The sequence below is a fragment of the Coenobita brevimanus genome, chromosome 103, assembly GCF_032717465.1.
Source record: "Coenobita brevimanus isolate Jiangsu-jjx chromosome 103, ASM3271746v2, whole genome shotgun sequence".
NCBI classification, from domain to species: Eukaryota; Metazoa; Arthropoda; class Malacostraca; order Decapoda; family Coenobitidae; genus Coenobita; species Coenobita brevimanus.
The window spans coordinates 1,365,426-1,388,651 of NC_137056.1; the positions used below are offsets into that span (position 1 = coordinate 1,365,426).

The window sequence follows — 23,226 nt, forward strand, 5'->3', positions numbered from 1 at the left end:
TAGACGCAACTGTCCAAGCCGAGTCACTCTCCTCTTGCTTATAAATATACAGGTCTGGGATACTTCCGTAACTTTCCAAGCCCTGTCACTCTCCTCTTGCTTATAAATATACAAGTTTCGGGTAATCCGGCCTTCACTATAGCCTCTAGACCCTATTCACTTCCAGAGACTCAAGTGTCCATGGGCAGTCTGAGCCAAGTCACTCTCCTCTCGCTTATAAATATACAGGTTTGGGGGTACTTGTGCGGTCGACAAGTGGGGGTGAGGAGTCTTGGGGTAACCTTTAGGACCCCATGGATGTCACCTCACGTCACCAGTTTCTTGGACACTGTTACGACACTACAGAAAACAGGGTGATTGGTGGGAGAGGGCATTGTGTTGGGGGGGGGGGGGTCATGGAGCAGGTCACTGGTTGTAGGAGTGTGGGTTGTGGGGACGGCAATGCTAAGTTAACACGGTGGCCGTGGCAGATGTGGGGGTCAGCTTGAGTGGACAAGAAGATGGGGTAGGGGTGAGGTTAGGGTATGATGGGGGTGTGATGGTGCAGTGGGGATGTGGTTAAGGTAAGGTTGGGGAATGGTGGGGGTGAAGGGGTGAGGCAGCTAGCGGGGTCGACGAAGGACCGGGTTGCGAAGGAGGAGAGCAGACTCGGCTGACACGATGGGCAGCTGGTTGTCTCGGTGGAATATAATGAGGTGACTCACACTGTCAAATGTACGAGACTTGGTCCGCACCTGAGGATGAGAAAAATAATTAGTGTACAAGAAATAAAATACTCTAGTACATTAACTTCCCAACTGGTGGCAGACATAAGAAAACAGAGTAGCATATACGAAATTATCCCATTACAGTAACTACTTCATAACAACTGTTGGTAATGGGAAAAAAGAAGGAAAGAAAAGATTACCAAACAGGAAAGAAAGCTGCTACAGTTACAACTTCCCAACATCTCCTGGAAACGGTTGTGAAATTGAATTTTGAATGCGTCATACGATTCTGTAACAGTGTAGGACTCAGCTTGGACTTAGGGCTATAACCTAAGTGGTTTTGGACAGTCTGTAACACATCTTTCTTAGTGATTCATTCCACACATTACACCTTAATATCCTCTTGTAAGTTACTAACGCAAACAATGTCAATATTAAAATTATATAAATAACACACAAATGAATGTCTAAGTATAATACACAAAATAAATCACTACAGAAGAGGTGCTGGGAAGCTGCCTATGCCACCTAGATTACAAACCTTTAATTATTTTGTGGCTGGCAGAGTTCCCTACCTAAGCGCAACGACTGTGAGGATAGGTGGGAAAACTTGTACAGTATTTACTATACTCTTAATGACTAATGTCAAGGATAATTTTACCAGCATTTTTTGATCATCATCAATTTCCTAACTACTATATGGTACTGTACATGACATCACTATACACCACATACCACTTTTTGTTGCCGCTGTGGTGGTCTCAGGCTCATCTGGATGTGAACCTTGTGGAATGAATACAAGCTGAAAATGCCCTTTTTTTACTGCACTTCAATGTGCAAGGAGTAGCAGTAGCTGCAACACAAGCATATTTGGGTCTGAACCTGGTGGACCACAGGTGCTCTTCTGCAGACCACCAACCTCATTTTGGAAGACTGGGAGGGGAGTGAGGAATGTCTGTATACTTGGACAGCTCCACTGCCCAGTCATATCAGCAGTACCATGTGAAGTCATCCCTTTCCAGTACCCTTTCCTGCATAAAACTGATGTGCATCACAGTACTCACCACGCCCTCAGGGTCGACCAACAGGAGGTGCTTCTTGGTGTTGTTCTGCATGCCGGTCAGCACATACTGACCCGCCGTACCCTGACTCTCACGCACCAGGAAGTCTCCATCCTGAACACACAATTATACAGCACTAAAGTCAGTCTGTCTTTACAGGATGGAAATGGACCAATCCCACAATCTGAATATTACATTATGGTTGCACAGAATTTGATGAACCATAGTTATGTGGTGTGCATGAGTCTCCTTGGTTACTATTGACCCTCTATTTTGAATATACTGTACTTGGCAATCAAATGACCAAAAAGGGGCTGTGATCATTATCAGGTTAGAGTGAAAGCCCTAAACCTGACATCATGTAACATGAATAAAAAGGCTGAATTAGATAGTCAGTGTACAACTCTACATCCTTTCTATAGCACTTCTTTGTTACTAGTACCACATTCTAGAAAAGGTAATAATCCATACTTACAACTCGGAATTCAAGAAGGAAAGAGGCAATTTAAAGTACTGAAGCAAAAAATTTTTAGTAGAAATGTGATCACTGTGTTAATACCTGTAACAACAAACTCTTGCCTCCTTCCCCTCATGGCAAGGATGTAGAGCCATGGCATTGTCTTTTTATGCCACTGAAGTATGTGAAAGAAATACGAAAAGTATGAAAATCTGGGCCAAGTTGAGGTGAGAGTACTGTAGGAAAAATGTGACCACAACAAATTATCTTGAAAATGTTAAGTGGAAAGGGTATAAGTTATGCTTTATAGAATCATGGTGTCAGTACCTATAACAACTTTCTTGCCAATTTAAAGTGAAAAAGAGTATGGGAAAAAAAAATACTCCTGATGTAATAAAGAATAACAACAAACTCTTGTCAAGATAGTCCCCAGAAAATAGTAAAAATGCGGTCCCCTACCTGTAACAACAAACTCTCCGCCTCTTTCCTGCTGATGGGTCCGTGGTACCATGGTTCCCTCTGGAGCTGTAGGCGCTGGTTGAGTGGCAGGGGCTTGCCTACTGTCATCCCCCCTCCACCCACCACACCCACCCCTGCTGATGGACCCCCTCCACCACCACCTCCCCCTCCACCACCACCGCCACCCCCTCCACCACCCGTCGCGCCACCCACTGCACCTGCACCACCCAGCTGAGACAACTGCATGCTGAATGGCTCTGAGGGGTAAGGAAGGGGAATTATTAGATGCAGACATCTCACAGTACATCCTTGTGGCTCAAGGTTCATCTGAAATGTCAACACAGTTTTATAAACAAAGGTCTTAATCACCCCCCCTCCTCCCCCCCCAAAAAAAAAACACACACACATACACACATGAGGAGATACAAAGTTGTACATACGCATGTCAAATGGGTCTCTCTGGTCAAGGAGTTGTTTCTGCTTTATGACGGCATCGTTGACATACTCTGGCTCGCTCCTGACAGGGAAACTGATGCCGGGACTGGCACCCTCACAACTCAGGTCTATCAGGTTGTCAGACACTGAAACACAAGGCACACAAAGGTAGGTCATAGAGGTCAAGTACTGAGATTCATTAGAGGTGTGGGGACTTCAAGCTAATAGTAGTTGCAGTTGTAGTAGTAGCAGAAGTCATCAATGGGGTAAGGTATAGTAATGAATGATGAAAATAAAAGACATAATACCCCCCAAATTTTCCACAGATCAGCTTCTAAAATCTGTTACCTTTACTGGTGAGTGGCTGGTGTGCATTTATGACGGTCTTGCCAGGTGCGGGTGCCTGTGAGGGTATGGGTGAGGCTGAAGTTGGTGGCCCTGTTGTGGCGGTGGCAGATGGCACAGCAGAAGAGGTGGCCGAGGGGACCATACTGAGTGTCGGCCGCTTGCTGTCTGCTGCCGAGTACTGTGGCAGGGGCGGCACCGGGGGCGGGGGCAGGTCGGGGGGGACTTTACCCGGAAGGTCATTGTAGTATTCAGGGTCATCCCGGCCCCAACCACAACCCTCACCGTTTACCCCAGACCTGGCAGAACCAGGATGAGTTAGATAATTGCTTGGGGAAATACATCACTCTTATTACTGTCATCATCACCATCAACTGGGTAATATTATCATCACGATCATCATCATTATCACTGTCGTCATCCTACTCTATTTCTCAGTAACAAACAAGAAGATGAAGTTAGTTAAGGGCAGAACGTGCCACAAAATCAGAATCTCAACCTGCCAATAGCACACAGAATCTTTACCCCAGCTGACACCCCAGGACCAAATGTGAAAATAAACTGATAAGGAAGGTATTCTACAGACCTCCGAAGCCCACAGGGGTTCAGCTCTCAGCCCTTCACAGATCCATAAACAATGACCCACAATTCTACACAAAACTTCAGAGTCACTCTCTTACCAGACAAGGCTGGAATCTGAATTATGGGAGTGTGTATGAGACCCTCCCTAATAAGTCCCAGCAATTTCTGGTGACCTTGCTTTGCTATCTAACCAGCAGAATCTAGATGCATTAATCCATGAAGAAGTAGTCACAAATGAATCATCTCCACGTTACCCTATCTTCCACCATCAAGTTGCCCTCTCTCCTACTCACACCCCCATTCACTGATATACCTCTCCACCCCATTCCTTCATCTCATCCTCAGTTTCCCCCACTCCCTCTCTCCTTCCACTTCACTCACATACACTTTCCTAGTCAACCTCTCATTCTCCATTCTCTCCACATTGTTAAACCATCTGAAGATATTTCTCCATGTGAATTCTTGCATCTAATACTCCTCACAACTTCCAGGTCACTCCCCCAACCACCAAACCAATTTGCAGGTCACTCACTTATCTGACTTGAGGCTGGTGTACTGGACTGAGGGTGTGCGTTTGAGGTACTCCTTGAAGCGCAACTCGAAGGCCTGCCCGATGGTGGTGATAACGTCCTGAGCCAGCCCACCGCCACATTCCAACACGAAACATGCACGGCCATACCGCCCATCCTTCGCCACATACGCTATGAAGTCTAGCGTGTCCTGTTTGATCAGATATGGAGTTAGCCTTACAGGGTGAAAATGTGGGAGAAAAGAAATTTAACACATCTGATATTTTTTTCTTTTCTTTTTCTATTTTTTACTTCAACTTCCTCATTTTCAGACGACTTAAATCAAATACGATACTTTCCTCCAACAGCTCAGGTTTACCATTACTACCACCTGTGCCAACCAAGCTGTAACTAGTACAATCCTCATCCTCATCATCATCATCCAATTTCTCATCTCTGTATCTACCAGCATCCATCTACCTATGTTATCTTTCCATCCACCATCATTGCCTGCTTTTGTACCCCTTTCTTTCTCCCCATCCAACCAAAATCATCATCATCATCTAATTACTTCAACTGATCTCTTTGCTATCATCATTATCCACTTTCTCATTTCAATCTATCCATTTACCTATCATCACCATCACCATCCAGAGTCTCACTACAATCTGTCTTTTTACCTATCATCATCATCAACAACATCATCATCATCATCATCACAGTCAACCTCTCCCCCAGAAACAAAGCCACAACTCTACCAGCTACCGCCCCACCACAAACTATTCCCACTCTCACGAACCTCACTCTGCCGCATTTCTCTCTCACACAGCAGGTTTTCTGGCCCTACCACACACGCCTACCACATTCACCACAGAACCACCACACACATACAATATTCTGCCACAGTAACCCTTACACTACAGTTATCATTTCATCATCATCAACATCATAACAAAATTTTAATCTCTATCTATGTCCATCATCCTCATCATCAGGTTTTCAAGCCCTACCATTTATGCCTACCACATTCACCACAGTACCTCCCCCCCCCCATACACACCACACTCTGCCACAGTCACTCTAAAGCCACAGTTACCATCATCATCATTATCATAAAAAGAGTTGTTTTCACCTCCATCTATCTAATTCTATTCCACCACAACCACCACCATCATCATCATCATCATCAACATCATTTGCTCAGTATGTCATTCTTATCCATCATCATCCTCACCACTTTTTCATCTCTACCTACCAGTTTATCTATCTATCATCATCATCACCACTACCATTAAATTTTTATCTGTTACAATGGTTATGTGACTTATCTGTGTTGTGTGTGGTAGTTTGCAATGTTTCTGAAATGTATCTGAGAGAACAATACAGCCGATTCTTATACACAATGAAGCTTAATATACTGGTGAGAATGCCGTTCAGACAGCAAGCTTCTGTGACACCAGCAACTGAGATTTTAATTATTTTTATTACAGGCATAACATGATGATAAATCAAAGGGCAGTAGGAGATAGAACCCTGTCTCTCAAGCTCCACACTGTTACATCACAGCCTCACCTCAAACTGAAACTGACATTGACACTGACACACACACACACACACACACACACACACACACACACACACACACACACACACAGTTTAGACTGCTACAACTCACCCCTCACACACTTCACACTACTATGACACATCACACACTTCCACATAGCACAAACATCTCACACTACCATACTTTACATGATTACAACTCATAATGTGCTCAAGATTTCTAAATAAATATATCCTCTACACCGTAATCATTCAAGCCATTTGCCAAACTACTCACAGGGTCTCCACCAGATGCAAAGGATATGTTGGGCATGTCGTGTGAGGCCACCACCTGCCCAGACTCTAGTATGGACAGTGTGAGTGCGGTGGATGTGATGGTGAGGTTGACGTTGCTGCCTGCATGTTCCATTACTGGCCGCTCCCCCAGGATGCGACTGATCGTCTTCACTACCTTGCGTTTGCGGTCCGCTGTCTTCAAACCTGCCGCCTCGCATACTTTGCTGATGCACTCTCTGTCAACAGAAGCAATGATTAAATAAAGGCATCACAGTAAAGAACTGGTTTAACAGAATAAAAAGACAGACCCCTTCACACCTGCTAAGCTAAAATACTCCATCCCTCTACTACCAATGATAAAACAGACAAGACAACATAGTACTAAAGAGATTAACCCCTTCACTACACTGACATCTTTTATACCTTAACATTGTAACCAATACATGATTTTACTCTGCTTAGATATGACCTCTGTTTCTGAAGGATTTAAAAGAGGCTGTTTCTAACCCTCAACACTGACCTGTCTTTTGTAAGGTGAATAAAATCATCTTGAGAAGTAAGAATTAACTGAAAAAGATGTAACCAGATTCAAGGGTTTAAGGAAAATCTTCATCACCACCCTAACCTTACTTCCACTAATGCAGCATTTGAACATGAGGTTAGATTGTGCCCATGCTTAAAACAACTTCAAGAGAAGAGTATTCATCTTCAAATGCTATTGGAAACAAGACCAAGGCAGCTGGTTACGTGACAGCAAGGACTCCAATGAATGACGCTAAGGACCACAATTTCAGGTTGGTGTTGGGGTGGGGTTGTTATGAGGCACAGAGGGGACGTGGCTCGAGTTGCACATTTTCCCACACGGCCACAAACCCGTCCTTGCCCTGTCTGGAGGTCATCAGTGTGGCAGAATGGCAGGAAGTGGCAAAAATGGACCATAAGGAGAAAATTCATAGGGTTATATGCAACTTTTATGGACTGATTCAAGGAAGAATATATCCCATAAAGAAATGACACTTTGGGGAAAGATGGATATATTAACTCAATGCCTCCTACTACACTTCACTTATTTTGTGGGTTAGGGTCCTTGGATGCAATAATGCTTTTTAAGATTACAATTATAAGCTACAATCAATTTTTTCCTGTTGGAGACAATCATTCAGCAAAAGACAGTTATGTTAAATCAAGACCCTGTAAAAATGAAATTCACATTCATAGAGACATAAATCAGCACAAGGAGAGAAAATATACGGGTGAGTGGAACCTGGATTAGGAAGATGCCAGGATGCAGGAAAAACAGAAAAAAATGGAACTCTGTACGTAAAAAAAATAAATCAATAAATAAAGTACATGGAAAGATATTTATGGAGGATGTAAGGGGTTAGCCAGAGCTTTGAAATAACCTGACTAACTGCTGCTTGATGGTGGCTGTGTCAGGTGGCAATCTCTATTTATTACTGATATTCTTCAACAGCTTTGTTTATCTCTGGAAAAACGTCACACCAAGGGGGTTAATGAAGACTGCTTGTAACCCCTTCACAACAGAACTCTCTGAAGTTGAAATTAATATGACAGCAAATTATCTGGCAGCAGAAAGACTGAAATGATATATCACTACTAGAAAGCAAGGGGATCATGATTATCATACGCTAATATACTGTAGTAGTCTCCCATTCTCAATAAAAGTCTGATTCTAGCAAGAATAAGATACAGTCTGACTGTAACAAGAATAAAATATGAAATTGACAGTACCAGAATTTAATGGATCAGTGTCTTCAGCTGGGTGAGACTGCTTAGCTACATCCTAGATAAATTTCTCTGATGGTAGCAGGAATAAAATACAAACCAATATTAACATTTAATCTCCAGCTGGATGGGGTTCACTGTCAATAGCCAGGTGATAAGAGAAAAAAAAACATTATCTGAACATGACCAATCCAGTCACACATACAGTACACTACCTTTCAAATATGGTATAAAAAAGAAATGCAACACCATCAGTGTATGTATGAGAGACGAGAAGAGAAGAAAAAGAGAAGTGAGGGGAATGGAAGGAATGAACTACAAAGTGGGAAGGGGAGGCAAGGGCTGGGCAGGGCAGTACAAAGTGGAGCAGGGAAAGGAAGGGATGACAGAATGAGTACGAGGCCTGGGTTGGGCTGAGCAGGGCCGGGCCGGGCAGGACAGGGCAAAGCATGGTAGGACAGGGATGACCAAGGCAAAGGCAGGATGTAATGACTTGCATACACAGAGGGGTTGGACAGAGATAATAAGAAGTGAAAAACGTAGGAAATGAGAATTGAGTTCAGGAAAAGTAGGTGGGCAGGGCAGGGCAAGGAAGGAAAGACAAAAACTAAAAAGTGATGCAACAAGAATAAAAAATGAAAAAAGGTTGAGGAAAAGGCATGGAGTACAGATTATCTAGGTGAGAAGGCTGGGCAAGGGAAGAGAAAGGTGGGCAGGGGAGGGGGAGGGGGAGGGGGTTGACATACCAAAGAGCAGTAGGGCCAGTACAGGTCCTACCCCTTCTACCCTCCCTCCCTCCTCCTCTTCTCAGGTTACCTCTGCTCGCTGACCCTCTCATGATACTCACACCACTCACATACCTCGCATACCACACCTCATACTAGTCACACCACTCATACCACACCTCATACTCATCATACCACTAACACATCACACCTCATACTGGTCACACCACTCATACCACACCTCATACTAGTCACACCACTCATACCACACCTCATACTCATCATACCACTCACATACCACATCCCATACCACTCACAAACCACACATACTATTATGCATTACACTCCCCTAAAATACTGCACCTCATACTGATCATATTACTCATATACCAACCATCATACTTATCATATCACTCCTACCGCACCTCATACAAGTCATACCATCCACATACTAACCTCATACTTCTCATACCCTGCACATACCACACACATACCACTGAAGCCACACCTTATACTCATTCATATAACACACTCCATACTTATCAACTTATACCACTCACATATCTCATACTACACCACATACTGATCATACCACAACTCATACTGGTCAGGGAGAAGTAACACCATTATACCAGCACCATATTACACTTCTTCATGACTAGGATGGTATTCCAGGGTTACTCTCTCGCTACACCTCAACATTAAAGATGATGAGAGGGCAATAATTTTAGGGGAGGTAGGAGTAGACAGTAGATAGATAAAAAGATGGCGAGAGGGCAATTTTGGGGCAAGCAGAAGTAGACGGTAGATAGATAAAAAGATGGTGAGAGGGCAATTTTACAGCAGTCAGAAATAGACAGATAGATAAATAGATAGATAAATCAAGGGACCAGCTACTTACTTGGCAATAAGGGATCGTGTGTCGAAGTTGAGACTCTTCATTGACGTGTTTACCTCCAAACAACCAATGTACTGCAAAGGGAAAAACAATTCACTAGTTTAGCATCAGCATCAACATCATCATCATCATCACTGACATCACCATCATCGTTGTTACCATTGTCATCGTCGTTCCCATCATCATCAATCATCATCATCATCGTCGGAAGCAAGACGAGGAGAATGGGAAAAAAAATAAGACCTAAGGAACACAAGAAATGGAGGAGGAGGAGGAAGGATAGGGAGACGAGAGGAGGAGGAAGGACAGGGAGACGAGAGGAGGAGGAGGAGGAGGAGGAGGAAAAGGGGGAGTTGAAAAACAATACAGAAGGGGGACAAGGGAAGGATTGTGGAGGGGGAGGGTGGAAGGAGAAAGAGGAAGACAGAACAAATGGAGTAAAGGGGAGGAAGAAACAGGGGAGAAGAAAAGAGAAGGGGGAGAAAGAAAAAGAGAAGGAAAAGGGGGAGGGGGAGAGTTGGAAGAGGGAAAGAAGTTGGGGAAGGAGAGAAAGGACGGGGGAAGGGAAGGAATGGGAAGGGAAAGGGGGAAGGGTATAGGAGGAGAGGAGAGGAGAGAAGGATGGGAATAGGAGAGGGAAGGGGGAGGGGGAGAGGAGGGAAGGGAGGGGGAGGGGAAAGGGAGGGAGGGGAGTAAAGGGTAGGGGAAGGGGTTGGTAGGAGGGGAAGGGGTTGGTAGGAGGGGAAGGGGAGAGGGGAGAGGACAGGATACAAACTGTCATTGAGGCACCCAACAGCCTACCTCTGTACGGGGAGGGGGAGGGGAGGGGAGAGAGAAGGGGGAAGGCGAAAGGGATGGAAAGTAGAGGGGAGAGAGAGAAAAGGAGAGGAGAGGGAGGCTATGGATAAGAAGTAAAAGGGAGAGGGAGAAGAAGAGGGGAGGGGGAGGGAAGAGTATGGATAGACGATCAGAGAGTGGGAGAGGAGGGAAGGGAAGGGGAATATGTAAGAGGAATGGAGGGGAGGGGATGGAATGAGGATAGGGGAGGGGAGGGGGAGTGAGAGGAATGGGGTGCAGGAGTGTGTGAGGCAGGGAAGGAGAGTTTGGTAGATGGGGAGGGGAGAATGAGGGAGTGGAAGAGAGTGTGAGGGGGAGGAGGAGGTCAGTAGATACATAGTCACAAATATCTAAATCCACATACACACGAGAGAGAGAGAGAGAGAGAAAGCTAATTCTCGTAATTTTTAAATGTCCCACCTCAGCCAGCGGTATAATAATTACATAGTCGCAATGCAGGGGTCTTAGCTACTTTTTCTCAGCGATTTATTATATCTATTGCACCTCATCAATCTCCAGTATGCTATGTCGCTTTAATATCGACATTAATAACACGCATCAATCACACAAGAGGTTACTGATGCACGGAATAAGTAGCAAGGGAAGAGGTGCAACGAAACCACCCACGCCACTTCTAATACGGGCCAATATTTCCTTCCCGATAAGCAATACACCACTTTAACTTTATCGTTATCTTTATTCTTATCATCAACGTAGATTTTCATTATTTACCCATTCTGCTAAAGGTATGATTATTTTTGTTTTTTCCAAGTAATCGATTGCCCTCCAAAAATAAATTAGTTTCCCAATAAAATAATAAAGAAAACGGCGTCCATGGCTTCAACGTTAAGGAAGCTCCCTAGCACCTTTTCCTATGCGATTTATTTTTATCATACTTCACCGTCCTCTTCTCTGCTACATAAATCCTTCCATTATCGCCATACTCTGCATAAATAACGTACAAAAAGATATTAATCAGCCATATCGAAAAATAAATCGCTCAGGAAGAGGAGTTTTAACCAATGAGAGTACCAGCCCTAGAGTTAAAACTGATATCGAATAAGTAGCACACGAGATTATGCTGAGAAAATAGTCACGAAGAAGTGCTGTATAAGGACATGAGTCTTAGAGAATATAGGTTAGTGTGTGTGTGTGTGTGTGTAAGGACATGAGTTTTAGAGAATATAGATTAGTGTGTGTGTGTGTGTGTGTGTGTGTGTGTGTGTGTGTGTGTGTAAGGACATGAGTTTTAGAGAATATAGGTTAGTGTGTGTGTGTGTGTGTGTGTGTGTGTGTGTGTAAGGACATGAGTTTTAGAGAATATAGGTTAGTGTGTGTGTGTGTGTGTGTGTGTGTAAGGACATGAGTTTTAGAGAATATAGGTTAGTGTGTGTGTGTGTGTGTGTGTGTGTGTGTGTGTGTGTGTGTGTGTGAATAAGGACATGAGTTTTAGAGAATATAGATTAGTGTGTGTGTGTGTGTGTGTGTGTGTGTGTGTGTGTGTGTGTGTGAGGAAGGGAGCTAGGGGCGGCAGTCAGGACATCCTCATTAAACACTGTACCACCACCACCACCACCACAATCACCACCACCACCACCACCACAATCACCACCACCACCACCACAATCACCACCACCACCACAATCACCACCACCACCACCACAATCACTATCACCATCACAACCACCACCACCACGACAATCATCACCACCACTATCATCACCACCACCATCACTATCACCATCACAACCACCACCACCACCACAATCACCACCACCATCACAATCACCACTACCACCACCACCACCATCAACACCACCATCACAATCACCATCACCACCATCACAATCACCACCACAATCACCACCATCACAATCACCACCACCATCAACACCAACACCATCAATCACCACCACCATCACAATCAACACAATCACCACCATCGCAATCACCACCACTACCACCACCATCAAAATCAACATCACCACCACCACCATCATAATCACCACCACCACCACCATCATAATCACCACCAACACCACCATCATTATCATCATCATCATCATCATCACCACCACCACCACCATCACAATCACCACCACCATCACAATCATCACCACCACCACCACCACCATCACAATCATCACCACCACCACCACCACCACCATCACAATCACCACCACCACAACCACCATCACCATCACAATCACCACCACCACCACAACCACCATCACCATCACAATCACCACCACCACCACAACCACCATCACCATCACAATCACCACCACCACCACCATCATCAATCATCACCACCGCCATCACCACCATCACTATCACAATCACCACCACCACCACTATCATTACCACCACCACCATCACAATCACCACCACCAACACCATCACAATCATCACCACCACCACCACATTCACCACAACGTTCACTCCTCTCCACCTCCCTCCCTTCACAGCCGCTCACATACGTTCCTCACCTACACGAAGGAACGACATGAACGTAACTCTGTCATGCTTAGTCGTAACTCCTTCAACATGGTTACGTTAGTCATTATTGCCTGCTACGAGACGATTTTAGTCGGCTTGGTAGTAGTAGTAGTAGTGGAGGGACGTTTGTATACCTGGGCAGTGGAGCAGCAGGGCTATATCAGTGCCACCACACGAAGGGGTCCCTCACTAGAACCTCTATATCTAACCTCTAACCTCTCTCTCTCTCTCTCTCTCTCTCACACACACACACACACACACACACACACACACACACACACCATGCCTGTTACAATACCCACACACACTTTCACGCACATGGGTATAATAAATTCATTTTGATAATATTTTTACAGACTGTTCAGGCGATTCTATATAAAGTCATTTCTTTTATCCTCCAGCAGGTCAGGTTGTTTCAGATTTCATGCAATAAGAGATCGCTGGCCTTCAATGTACACGGCCCCCTGTGTCCGCACCAGCATTTACCTGACAAATACTTCATACTCAAAATATAAAAGGATATTTATAACATATAGAAGCATAATTGGGGGGCAATATGAAAAAAAAAAAAAAAATGTTCAGGAAGACGTGTCAGAAAACCTCTCCCTGGTGCCAGTCCACTGGTGCAACTAATGAGTGATGCTGGTACAGTACACACATATGTGCCACAGAAGGCTTCACAGCATCTCTTCCTTAGCGATTTATTTTGCCTATACCAGCCAAACACTGCGCTGGACTAGTGTGACCTACCCTGACCCCGTAGCAGACGCCCTCGTCAGCCAGCTGGTGGTCTGGGTGGAGCCAACCCCTGGCCGGCTTGTTGATGAAGGACCCGCCCCCTCCACCCGCGTGCCCGCCCTCCATCCCGCCCAGCCACACTCCCTGCTGCCCCTGCCCCTGCCCCTGCTGACTCTGCTGTCCCTCCCTCACGCCCTCCGTGGCATCCGGCGCCCACGGCAGGTGTGTGGGCGTCAGTGTGGGTGGGGGCGGTGCCTGGTGGGCCGGCGGGTCGTCCACCAGCGGCCGCAGGTCCACACGGAACTTGTGGTTCCTCTCCAGGGAGCGAGTGTGCCTGGTGTGCGGCAGGGGCGGTGTCGGGTGAACTCGGGCGCCCTGCTGCCGCTCGAGGGACCGCGACCGGTGGTGGTGGTGGCGGGGACCGCGCCTCACGCAGGTGTCGGTGCCGCCGCACAGGTGGACGGCCGAGAAGACGGAGTTGGTGGAGGGCGGTGGACCGGTGAGCCAGACCTTGTGCAGGTTCTGGTCGCTGTGGGACTGCAGCCGCACGCCCACCGTCTGTAGGGCGTTGTCCGACTTGCTCTTGCGCGTGAGGGCGCGCGCCTGCTGCCGCTCCCGGTGTTTCCTAAGGCACTTGGCGAGCGTGAGGGTGGCCTCGGGCGGCGTGTGGGCGCGGGGCGGTGGCGGGACGGGGCTGCGGTGGGGGTGGGTGTAGGTGCGGGCGGCGGGTGTCAGGTGTATGTGGGTGTGGTCGAGGGCGGTCTCCTTGTGCCGCTTGCCGGGGAAGTGGGTGTAGCGGTAGTCGTGGGGCTCGGCGGGGCTGCCGTCGGTGCGCTCCAGGTGCGGCAGCCGCGTTGCGCCACCGCCCAGGCCGGTCAGGCTGCGCCACGCCGCCTTCAGCGACGTCAGGGAGAGCGGCGACGCCTTGGTGCCGCTGCCGCCACCGCCGCCGCCACTGGCCCAGGATGACCCGCCGCTGCCGCCACTCAGCGTGGCCGGGCCGCCGCCGCTGCCGCCGGTGATGGGGGAGGTGGTGGCGGGCCTGGTGGTGGCGGGGTGGTGGTGGGGGTGGTGGGGGTTGCTGGCCCCGGTGCTGCTGCTGCTGCTCGAGTGATCAACACACCCGGCCTCCACCACCACCTTCACGCCCACGCCCACACCCACGCCTGAAACAACAACAACAACAACGCATTAATAACGGATCACATTCCATAACCAACGCCAAGAATACATTAACTATACATCAATACATTAACCATACATCAATACATTAACTATACATCAATACATTAACTATACATCAATACATTAACTATACATCAATACATTAACTATACATCAATACATTAACTATACATCAATACATTAACTATACATCAATACATTAACTATACATCAATACATTAACTATACATCAATACATTAACTATACATCAATACATTAACTATACATCACACACCAGACTAAATTATAACACAATAATAACTGCCATCTCTCACAATATGCTAGTCACGAAGCAGTGCTATAGGAAGGACTCTCCACTTCTCAGCCTTCCTTCTCTACTTCCTTCCTTCCTTCATTATTTCTTTCTTTCCATGAGACAGAGATATATGGATAGATAGATAGATAGATATAGATAAACAGAGAGAGAGAGAGAGAGAGAGAGAGAGAGAGAGTATAATGGGCTGATTCTCTCCCTCCTCGTTCCACTTCCGGCCACTGTGTGTGCGTGTGTCTGTAGGTCCCGCTCTGTGTGTATGTTGGTCTTTTTGTGTGTACGTATATGTATGTATGACTGCCCCCTCCTTGTGTGTGTGTGTGTGTGTGTGTGTGTGTGTGTGTGTGTGTGTGTGTGCTAAAGAGTACATGTATTTGCATAAATGTGCGTTTTATGCTTACACACACACACACACAACTAAGCCTATTACTCAACCATTTCTCTCTCTCTCTTTCTCTCTCTCTGGGGACGGAGAGAGAGGGGATAGGGAACCAAAAGACAGGGTAAGGCAGGGAGACAGCAGGCAGGGTGAGGCAGGCAGAATGAGGCAGGGTGAAGGAGGAAGAATGAGGCAGGGTTAGGCAGGCAGGATGAGGCAGGGTAAGGCAGGGATGGAACGCCCGCGGGTCTCACAGTGCCGGTCCTCGCTGGAATGTACTCCCACCACACCACAGGCAGGGTGAGGCAGGGAGACAGAGGAAGGAAGGCAGGGGCTGGCACAGACAGAGGTAGGAAGGTAGGAGGGGGTAAACAGAAGCAGGTAGGGGTAGTAGGGTGATGCAGGGGTAGGCAGAGTGAGGCAGGGGCAGGCACATTGAGGCAGGAGTAATAGGGTGATGAAGGGGTGGGCAGAGTGAGGCAGGGTTGGCTGGGTGAGGCAGGAAGGTAGGCAGGGATTTGGATGAATATAAAGTGCAAGCATGAGGCAAGGGGTAGGCAAAGGTCAGGCAGAGGTGCGAGAAGATGAAGAGATGAGGCAGGAGAGGCAGGGAAGGGAAGGGCAGCAGAAGACGGTACAGGCAGGCAGACAGGAAGGTAGGCAGGCAGGCACCAAGGTAGGTGGACGGGTGAATAGGTAGGTATGCAGGTAGGTAGGTAGGTAGGCAAGTGAGTGGGTAGGTAGGTAGGTAGGCAAGTGAGTGGGTAAGTAGTAGGTAGGTAGGTGAGTGGAAAGGTGGTAGGTAGGAAGGTATGTGAGTGGAAAGGTGGTAGGTAGGTGAGTGGAAAGGTGGTAGGAAGGTAGGTAGGTGAGTGGAAAGGTGGTAGGTAGGTAGGTAGGTGAGTGGAAAGGTGGTAGGTAGGAAGGTAGGTAGGTGGACTGGTCGGTAAGGATGAAGGTAAGGAAGTAGGCAGATTAGTAGGTACATAAAGGCAGAGAGGATCAGGTATGCGAGAAAATGGTGGGTAGACAGGAGGAAGGCAGGCATGGGTGGTAGAAAGAAACGTAGGCAGGGAAGGTAGGTAGAGAGGGGAGGCAGACTAAGGGGAATAGGAAGAGACATGGAGGTAGGCAGGCAGAGGGAAGGGGGTGGGAAGGTCAGGTAAGGCAGAGAGGAAAGGTAGAGAGGCAGGGAGCGGCAGAATGAGTAAGGCAGGACTAGATGGGGTTAGGCAGGGAGAGAGGCAGAGTGAGGCAGGTAGGGGAAAGCAAGGGAAAGACAGGAATGGGAGAGGCATGGGTGAGGCAGGGGTCAAGCATGGCAGGGTGAGGCAGGGAAAGCATTTAGGTGAGGCAGGGTGAGGCAAGATCAGGTGAGGCAAAGGGAGACGGCAGGGAGACAGCACGGGCAGTGAAGTAAGGAAAGGCAGAGTAAGGCAGGTCTGGGTGAGGCAGGGAAAGACAGTAAAGGGTGAGGCAGGAGTGGGAGAGGCAGGGAAAGGCAGGGATATCCAAAGAGAGAGAGATGTTACTTGAGGTGGGTAAGGCAGAAAAAGAAGAGGCTGTAGGAAGGGGAGAGAAGGGGAGGTAGGTAGGTAGGTAGGTAAGTAGGTAGGTAAGGAGGATGATAAACAGACAGATGCAGACAGGCATGTAGGTATGGAAAGGTAGGTATGTAGGTAAGCAGAGAGACAGGCAGGTAAGTAGGTAGGCAGATTATAGACAGGTAGGTTAAGTGGGAAGGCAGCTACGAAGGTAAGGCAAGAGAAAGGGAAGGGAAGGAAGGAATAGAGAGAGAGAGAGAGAATGGGAGGTAGTCATTCTCTAAAGGTAGGGAGGAGGTAGAAAAGACAAGGGAGGGAGGGAGAGAAGGGGGAGAGAAGGAGCGAGGGAGGGAGGGAGGGAGGAAGGAATGGGAGGAAAAAATGGTGAAGTGGTAAGGCTTTTAATTTTCTCCCTTTAAAACAAAACGTGAGAGAGAGAGAGAGAGAGAGAGAGAGAGAGAGAGAGAGAGAGAGAGAGAGAGAGAGAGAGAGAGAGAGAGAGAGAGATTACTGGAATGAAGAAAATAACAGAATGGGTTAGGGAAGGATGGATGGAAGGAGGGAAGGAAGGAAGGAAGGAAGGAAGGAAGGAAAGATGGATGGATGGATGGATGGAAGAAAGGAAGGAAGGATGGATGGATGGATGGATGGATGGATGGAAAGAAGGAAGGAAGGAAAATGGAGAGACAGAACTGTAAATGAGGAAAGAAGAGACAGGAAGAAAGATGAAGGAAAGAAGGAAAGGAATGACAGAAAGAAGAAAATGGGAAGGGAAAAAGGCAAGACGTATTGGAAGAAATGAGAGATGGAGAAGAAGGGAGGAAAGGAAGAAGGAAGGGAGGGAGGGAAGGAGGGAGGGTGAAGGAGGGATGTTATACAAAGGAAGGACTATTTCAGAGGGGCTCATTCATTGCTGTGAAGGAGAACAGGAAGGAGGGGAGAGGAAGAGGAGTAGGAGGGAGGCGAGGAGGAGAAAGGAGGCATGAAATAAGAGAAGGAGGGAGGAGACGAAACACGAATGATAGAAGGAGGGAAAGAAATCAAAGAGAAGAGAGGAAATATAAAAGCCCAATATACCTAACACACACACACACACACACACACACACACACACACACATATCTATATCTATCTATCTATCTATCTATATGAGAGAGAGAGAGAGAGAGAGAGAGAGAGAGAGAGAGAGAGAGAGAGAGAGAGAGAGAGAGAGAGAGGAAATGAAAAAGCGAGAAGACAGAAAAAGTGGGAGTGGAGGGAGGTGAGGGAGGGGTCAAGGTAATAGGCAGGGGGAGGATGAGGGGGAGGGGGAGGATGAGGGGGAGGGGGGAGGGGAGGTGGAGTAGCGGGCTGCCCGACCTTCTCAAGGTGATGAACCTCCCCCTCCCCCCCTTTCCCTCCACTTCTCATTCCTCCTCTCTCTCTCTTTTCCATCCTCTCTCCCTCCCCCTCCTATTTTCACGTCCTCCCTTCCTTCGTCATTCTTACCTCTCCCTCCCACATCCCCCCTCCCTCCCTTCCTCCTTTTCCCTCCATGCCTCTTTTCTTCTTCCTTCCTTCTCCCTTTTCACATTCTCCCTCCATGTCCTTCCCTCCTCTCTTTCCTCCCTCTTTCACGTTCCCCTTCCCTCCTCCTCCTCCTCCTTCCTCCTTCCCTCTTCCTGCGACGTCTTCCTTTTTACCATCAATCCTCTCCTATTTTCTCCTTCCCTTCCATTCCCCCTTCCTTCCTTCCTTCACTCATTCCTTTATTCATTATTCACTTCGCATTCTCCTTCCTCTTATTTACCACTTCCTCCTTCCTCCTTCATTCTTTACATTCATCGTTCCTTCATTTTGTATTTCCTTCCTTCATTTACCTGTCTATTTAGTTACCTTATTTTATTTCCCTTCTTTATTAATGCATTTAGTTAATCTCTCCAATACTCCCTTCCTTCTATTTAGCTAATCTATCTACATATCTATCTATTTACCTACCTATTTATATCTATCTATCTACCTATCTTTCCTTCCAGCACCTTCCAGCATACACAACACACTTTTAGCATCACACACACGCACACACACACACACACACACACACACACACACGTTTTAACAGTCAAGACCTTGCAAATAAATCTTCTTAGTGGGAATCAAAGATGATGATGATGATGATGATGATGATGATGATGATGATGATGACGACGGTGGTGGTGGTGGTGGTGGTGGTGGTGACAGTTGTAGCGGTGTGTGTGTGTGTGTGTGTGTGTGTGTGTGTGTGTGTGTGTGTGTAGGTAGACGGGTGCTGCGTGACCACAGGGGTAGGTGAGGGGACCAGTGTCATGTGTAGTCAGGATGGCAAACACACACTGATGTAACATAGGAAAGACACTGTGAAGCAATATCCCTTTAAATTCACTGTTTAAATATCCCGCGTGGTGTTACAGGTAGGTGCTATGGGGCGCTTTTCCTAGGTGCTCATCTCTGTAACTTGGACCTTTGTGACTGTGGCGGGTTATTCATCTTGTAACACGCTTTTATTTCGCAGGATGACCTAGACAAACGAAGAAAGACATACTAACATAGAAATATATTACACTCTCCCTTCCATGTCCTTCCAGAAGCACACACGCAGCCCACGATAATTTTTCCGTCGTAACTAAGATTTTTTTCTGCAGGGGGAGCAGTGGATAAGGGAAAATAATAATAGTTTCTTGTTTTTCCTGCAAGTTACGACGGGAAATCGATTGCGAATTTGTTAAAGAATACCACCCACGATTACCACCGTTACCCATCTACACCTGTACTCTGCTCACTTTCTAATACTAGTCACGAAGAAGTGCATTCCCTCAGAGCCTCAGAATCACCAGACATTAAACAATACCACAATACTGAGTCCGCAAAGGGGTGGCAAGTTTCATCCCTCTAGTATACTCCCTCACCAGTATACTCCATGTGGTATAACGAGTATGCTTTTTATATATCAACCCTTCCAGTGCCATAACCACAATTATAAAGCCTCTCAAACTCCGTGGACTGCAGGCTGAAGTTCCCCCACCCCCCTCCTCCACTCCATACTTCTTTCGAGCGATAGGGAGGGAGAGGAGTGACAGCGAGGGAAGGGAGAGGTAGGGAGGGAGGTGAGGGACGTATGTATAACCATGTACCAGGGTATATCAGTGCCACCACGTGAAGGCGTCAAACACTACTACTAGGAATATACGCGGACAGCCACGTATATGACAGGAGTATGTTCTGTTACTCCCTTCACTGCGACATTATATTCTAATTATATATATTTCGCTCAGTATACCAGAGAGAGAGAGAGAGAGAGAGAGAGAGAGAGGGGGGGGGATCTTCGGCAACTGTCTCCCCAAATAAACCAAAATCATGTAACAACAGCAAATATATACTGTAGTACTGTACAGGGAGCGCCAAAAGCACTGTCACCTTTCCTTTTTCTTCCATCAATATTAAATAGGCATCACTTTTTTTTTTTTTTTTTAAGATCAGTGTCAAAAGTCTCAGTTGCTGCGGATTCACCAAGCTGACTTTCAAACTGGGAAGAACAAGAGACGCGACAGTACTTTTGACGTCGACTGTACCTAGGGTAGATGATGTGGTTTGATAAAGATTTGAATTATCACAACTATTACTACGACCACAGCTACCACAACCACCACAACACAACTACCACAACCACCACCACAACTACCATAACCACCAATCACCGCCACAGCTACCACAATCAACACAACTACCACAACCACCACACCTACCACAACCACCACAACTACCACAACCACCACAGCAACCTCAACCACCAAACCTACCACAACTACCACAACCACGTCATTTCCGGCGGGCCTCTGCCAAGCCACACCCTTGAGTCAGCCGCCAAATATTCTACCTGAGGGTCAAATACTCCACCTACGACGATGGAATATTCTCGACAGGTAGAGAGGCTAATAAGAAGTCGAATATTCCTCCCCATCTCTAAATTACCTCTCTCTCTCTCGAATATTTCTCCCACTCAATATTCCCCCCCCCCAAGGCGTTGAATATTCTAAAGCAGGTCGAATCTTCACCGTGGGAGGAATATCGGAAAAGGTCAAGGCATCTCCACTACCACGAATCGATATCCCCCTCCCCACAACGTCGAATACTAGGCTTTTAAGGTCGAATATTTGGATGTGTCGAATATTCTGCTTTTAAACTGAATATTCTTTACGTTGAATATTCTTTTCTTTGCCTTACTGTATTTCCTAAGCTTCTCTCTCGTTTCTTTTGCACTGTCTTCTTCGCTTTCTTTTCTTCCTTTCTTCTTTTCTTTCTTGCTTTCGTCTCCTTTCTTTCTTACTTGCTTTTTCTGCGTCTGTCTTGCTTACTTATATCTGCTGGAAATATCAGTCTTTATTTGAGTATTTCACATCTCTACGTCGAATATTATACGAACCTCAAGTCAAATATTCAGTAAAATCCCTCTCTCTCTCTCTCTCTCTCTCTCTCTCTCTCTCTCTCTCTCGCTGTCATATACACAGAAAGGCCAGACGCAAAACACGCGTATATATAGACATACACACACACACACACACACACACACACACACACACACAAGGCCAAGCAATTTAAACATAAACACTCTTGACAAACGAGAGAGAGAGAGAGAGAGAGAGAGAGAGAGAGGGGAAGCTGAGTAGATATATATATATAAACAGACAATGACAGATATAAGCGATGATTGGTACACTGTGGGTGGAATAACTGTGGGGGGAGAGAGAGAGAGAGAGAGAGAGAGAGAGAGAGAGAGAGAGAGAGAGAGAGAGAGAGAGAGAGAGAGAGAGAGTACAAAAAAGTGGCCCCCCAAAGACGCAAGTTTAGTTGGTCGCCAGTGAATGGGATGCCAGCTCTCTCTCTCTCTCTCTCTCTCTCTCTCTCTCTCTCTCGCATCTTCGTCTGTAACCTTTCTGAGTTATAAGTACTAGTAGTAGTAGCAGTGGTAGTACTCGTAGCAGCAGTAGTCGTGGTGGTGGTGGTGGAAGAGTAGTAGTAGTAGTAGTAGTGGTGGTGGTGGTGGTGGTGGTGGTGGTGGTGGTGGCAGCAGTATCAGTAGTTACAATCCCAAGCTTTTCTGCTCATACACCCAGTGGACTGCAGGCTGAGAACGTATCCTTCCTGCAGTCCACCATCATTCTTTCAGGGGATACGTGGGGGACATGAGGGACGCTTGTTTGGCATGGCAGTTGACCCGCTCGCTATATCAGTGCCACCGGGGGAAGGCGCCCATCCCAACCACCAGGTAATAGTAGTTAGGTCTGTGTATCTTTGTAACTCCCACCCCTTCATACCTCCCATTTTTCTCCCCCTCCCCTCCCTCCCCTCCCCCTCCTTCACCCTTTCCTCTCTCCTTCACCTAAGAGTAAGACCGAGGACGGGGAGGGGAGGGGAAGGGGGAGGGGAAGAGAAGGGAAGGGAGGGGGAGTTGAGGAATGTGTGTGTGTGTGTGGAGGGGGGTGATGGTAACGGTGTCCTCTCTCTCTCCCTCTCTCTCTCTCTCTCTCTCACACACACACACACACACACACACACACACGAATATAACTTCCTCATATATAACCAGCAAATGTAAGCCTCATTTTAACGTGTCTCGTCCAGTCTAAAAATTTACCCAAGCAATTCTACACAGAGTTAAATTTAATTCTCTCTCTCTCTCTCTCTCTCTCTCTCTCTCTCTCTATTTTTATGAATGAATGAATGAAAGCGTAATTGTACTGAAGGGGTTGATGAATGAAGTGAGAGGATATACAAACACGTCTTTATACTGATAATGAATGAATGAATGAATGAATATCCGCCATCGTAGTGAAGGGATGAATGACCGCGTGGTGTTCTAGGGAGGTTCTCATGATGCTAGGGATCGAGCAGCTCACTTGGATAAATAATTCTTTCAATCGTTCACCATCCACACTACCATCATCACAACTA

At 46.8% G+C, this 23,226-nt stretch overlaps 1 protein-coding gene across 1 annotated transcript in view; it reads right to left on the reverse strand.

The window, feature by feature from the left end:
- Positions 1-602: 602 nt before the first annotated feature.
- The window catches only part of Shc (SHC-adaptor protein), a 37,297-nt gene continuing 14,673 nt past the window's right edge, over positions 603-23,226 (reverse strand). Inside the window, exons 3-13 of the mRNA XM_080284773.1 lie at positions 22,283-22,372; positions 19,450-19,485; positions 13,850-14,874; positions 9,767-9,837; positions 6,396-6,630; positions 4,579-4,766; positions 3,468-3,763; positions 3,125-3,265; positions 2,685-2,941; positions 1,772-1,882; positions 603-734 (exon numbers count right to left, since the gene is read on the reverse strand). Of these exons, the coding sequence (XP_080140899.1) occupies positions 603-734; positions 1,772-1,882; positions 2,685-2,941; positions 3,125-3,265; positions 3,468-3,763; positions 4,579-4,766; positions 6,396-6,630; positions 9,767-9,837; positions 13,850-14,874; positions 19,450-19,485; positions 22,283-22,372 (2,582 nt within the window). The remainder of the gene's footprint in view (positions 735-1,771; positions 1,883-2,684; positions 2,942-3,124; positions 3,266-3,467; positions 3,764-4,578; positions 4,767-6,395; positions 6,631-9,766; positions 9,838-13,849; positions 14,875-19,449; positions 19,486-22,282; positions 22,373-23,226) is intronic.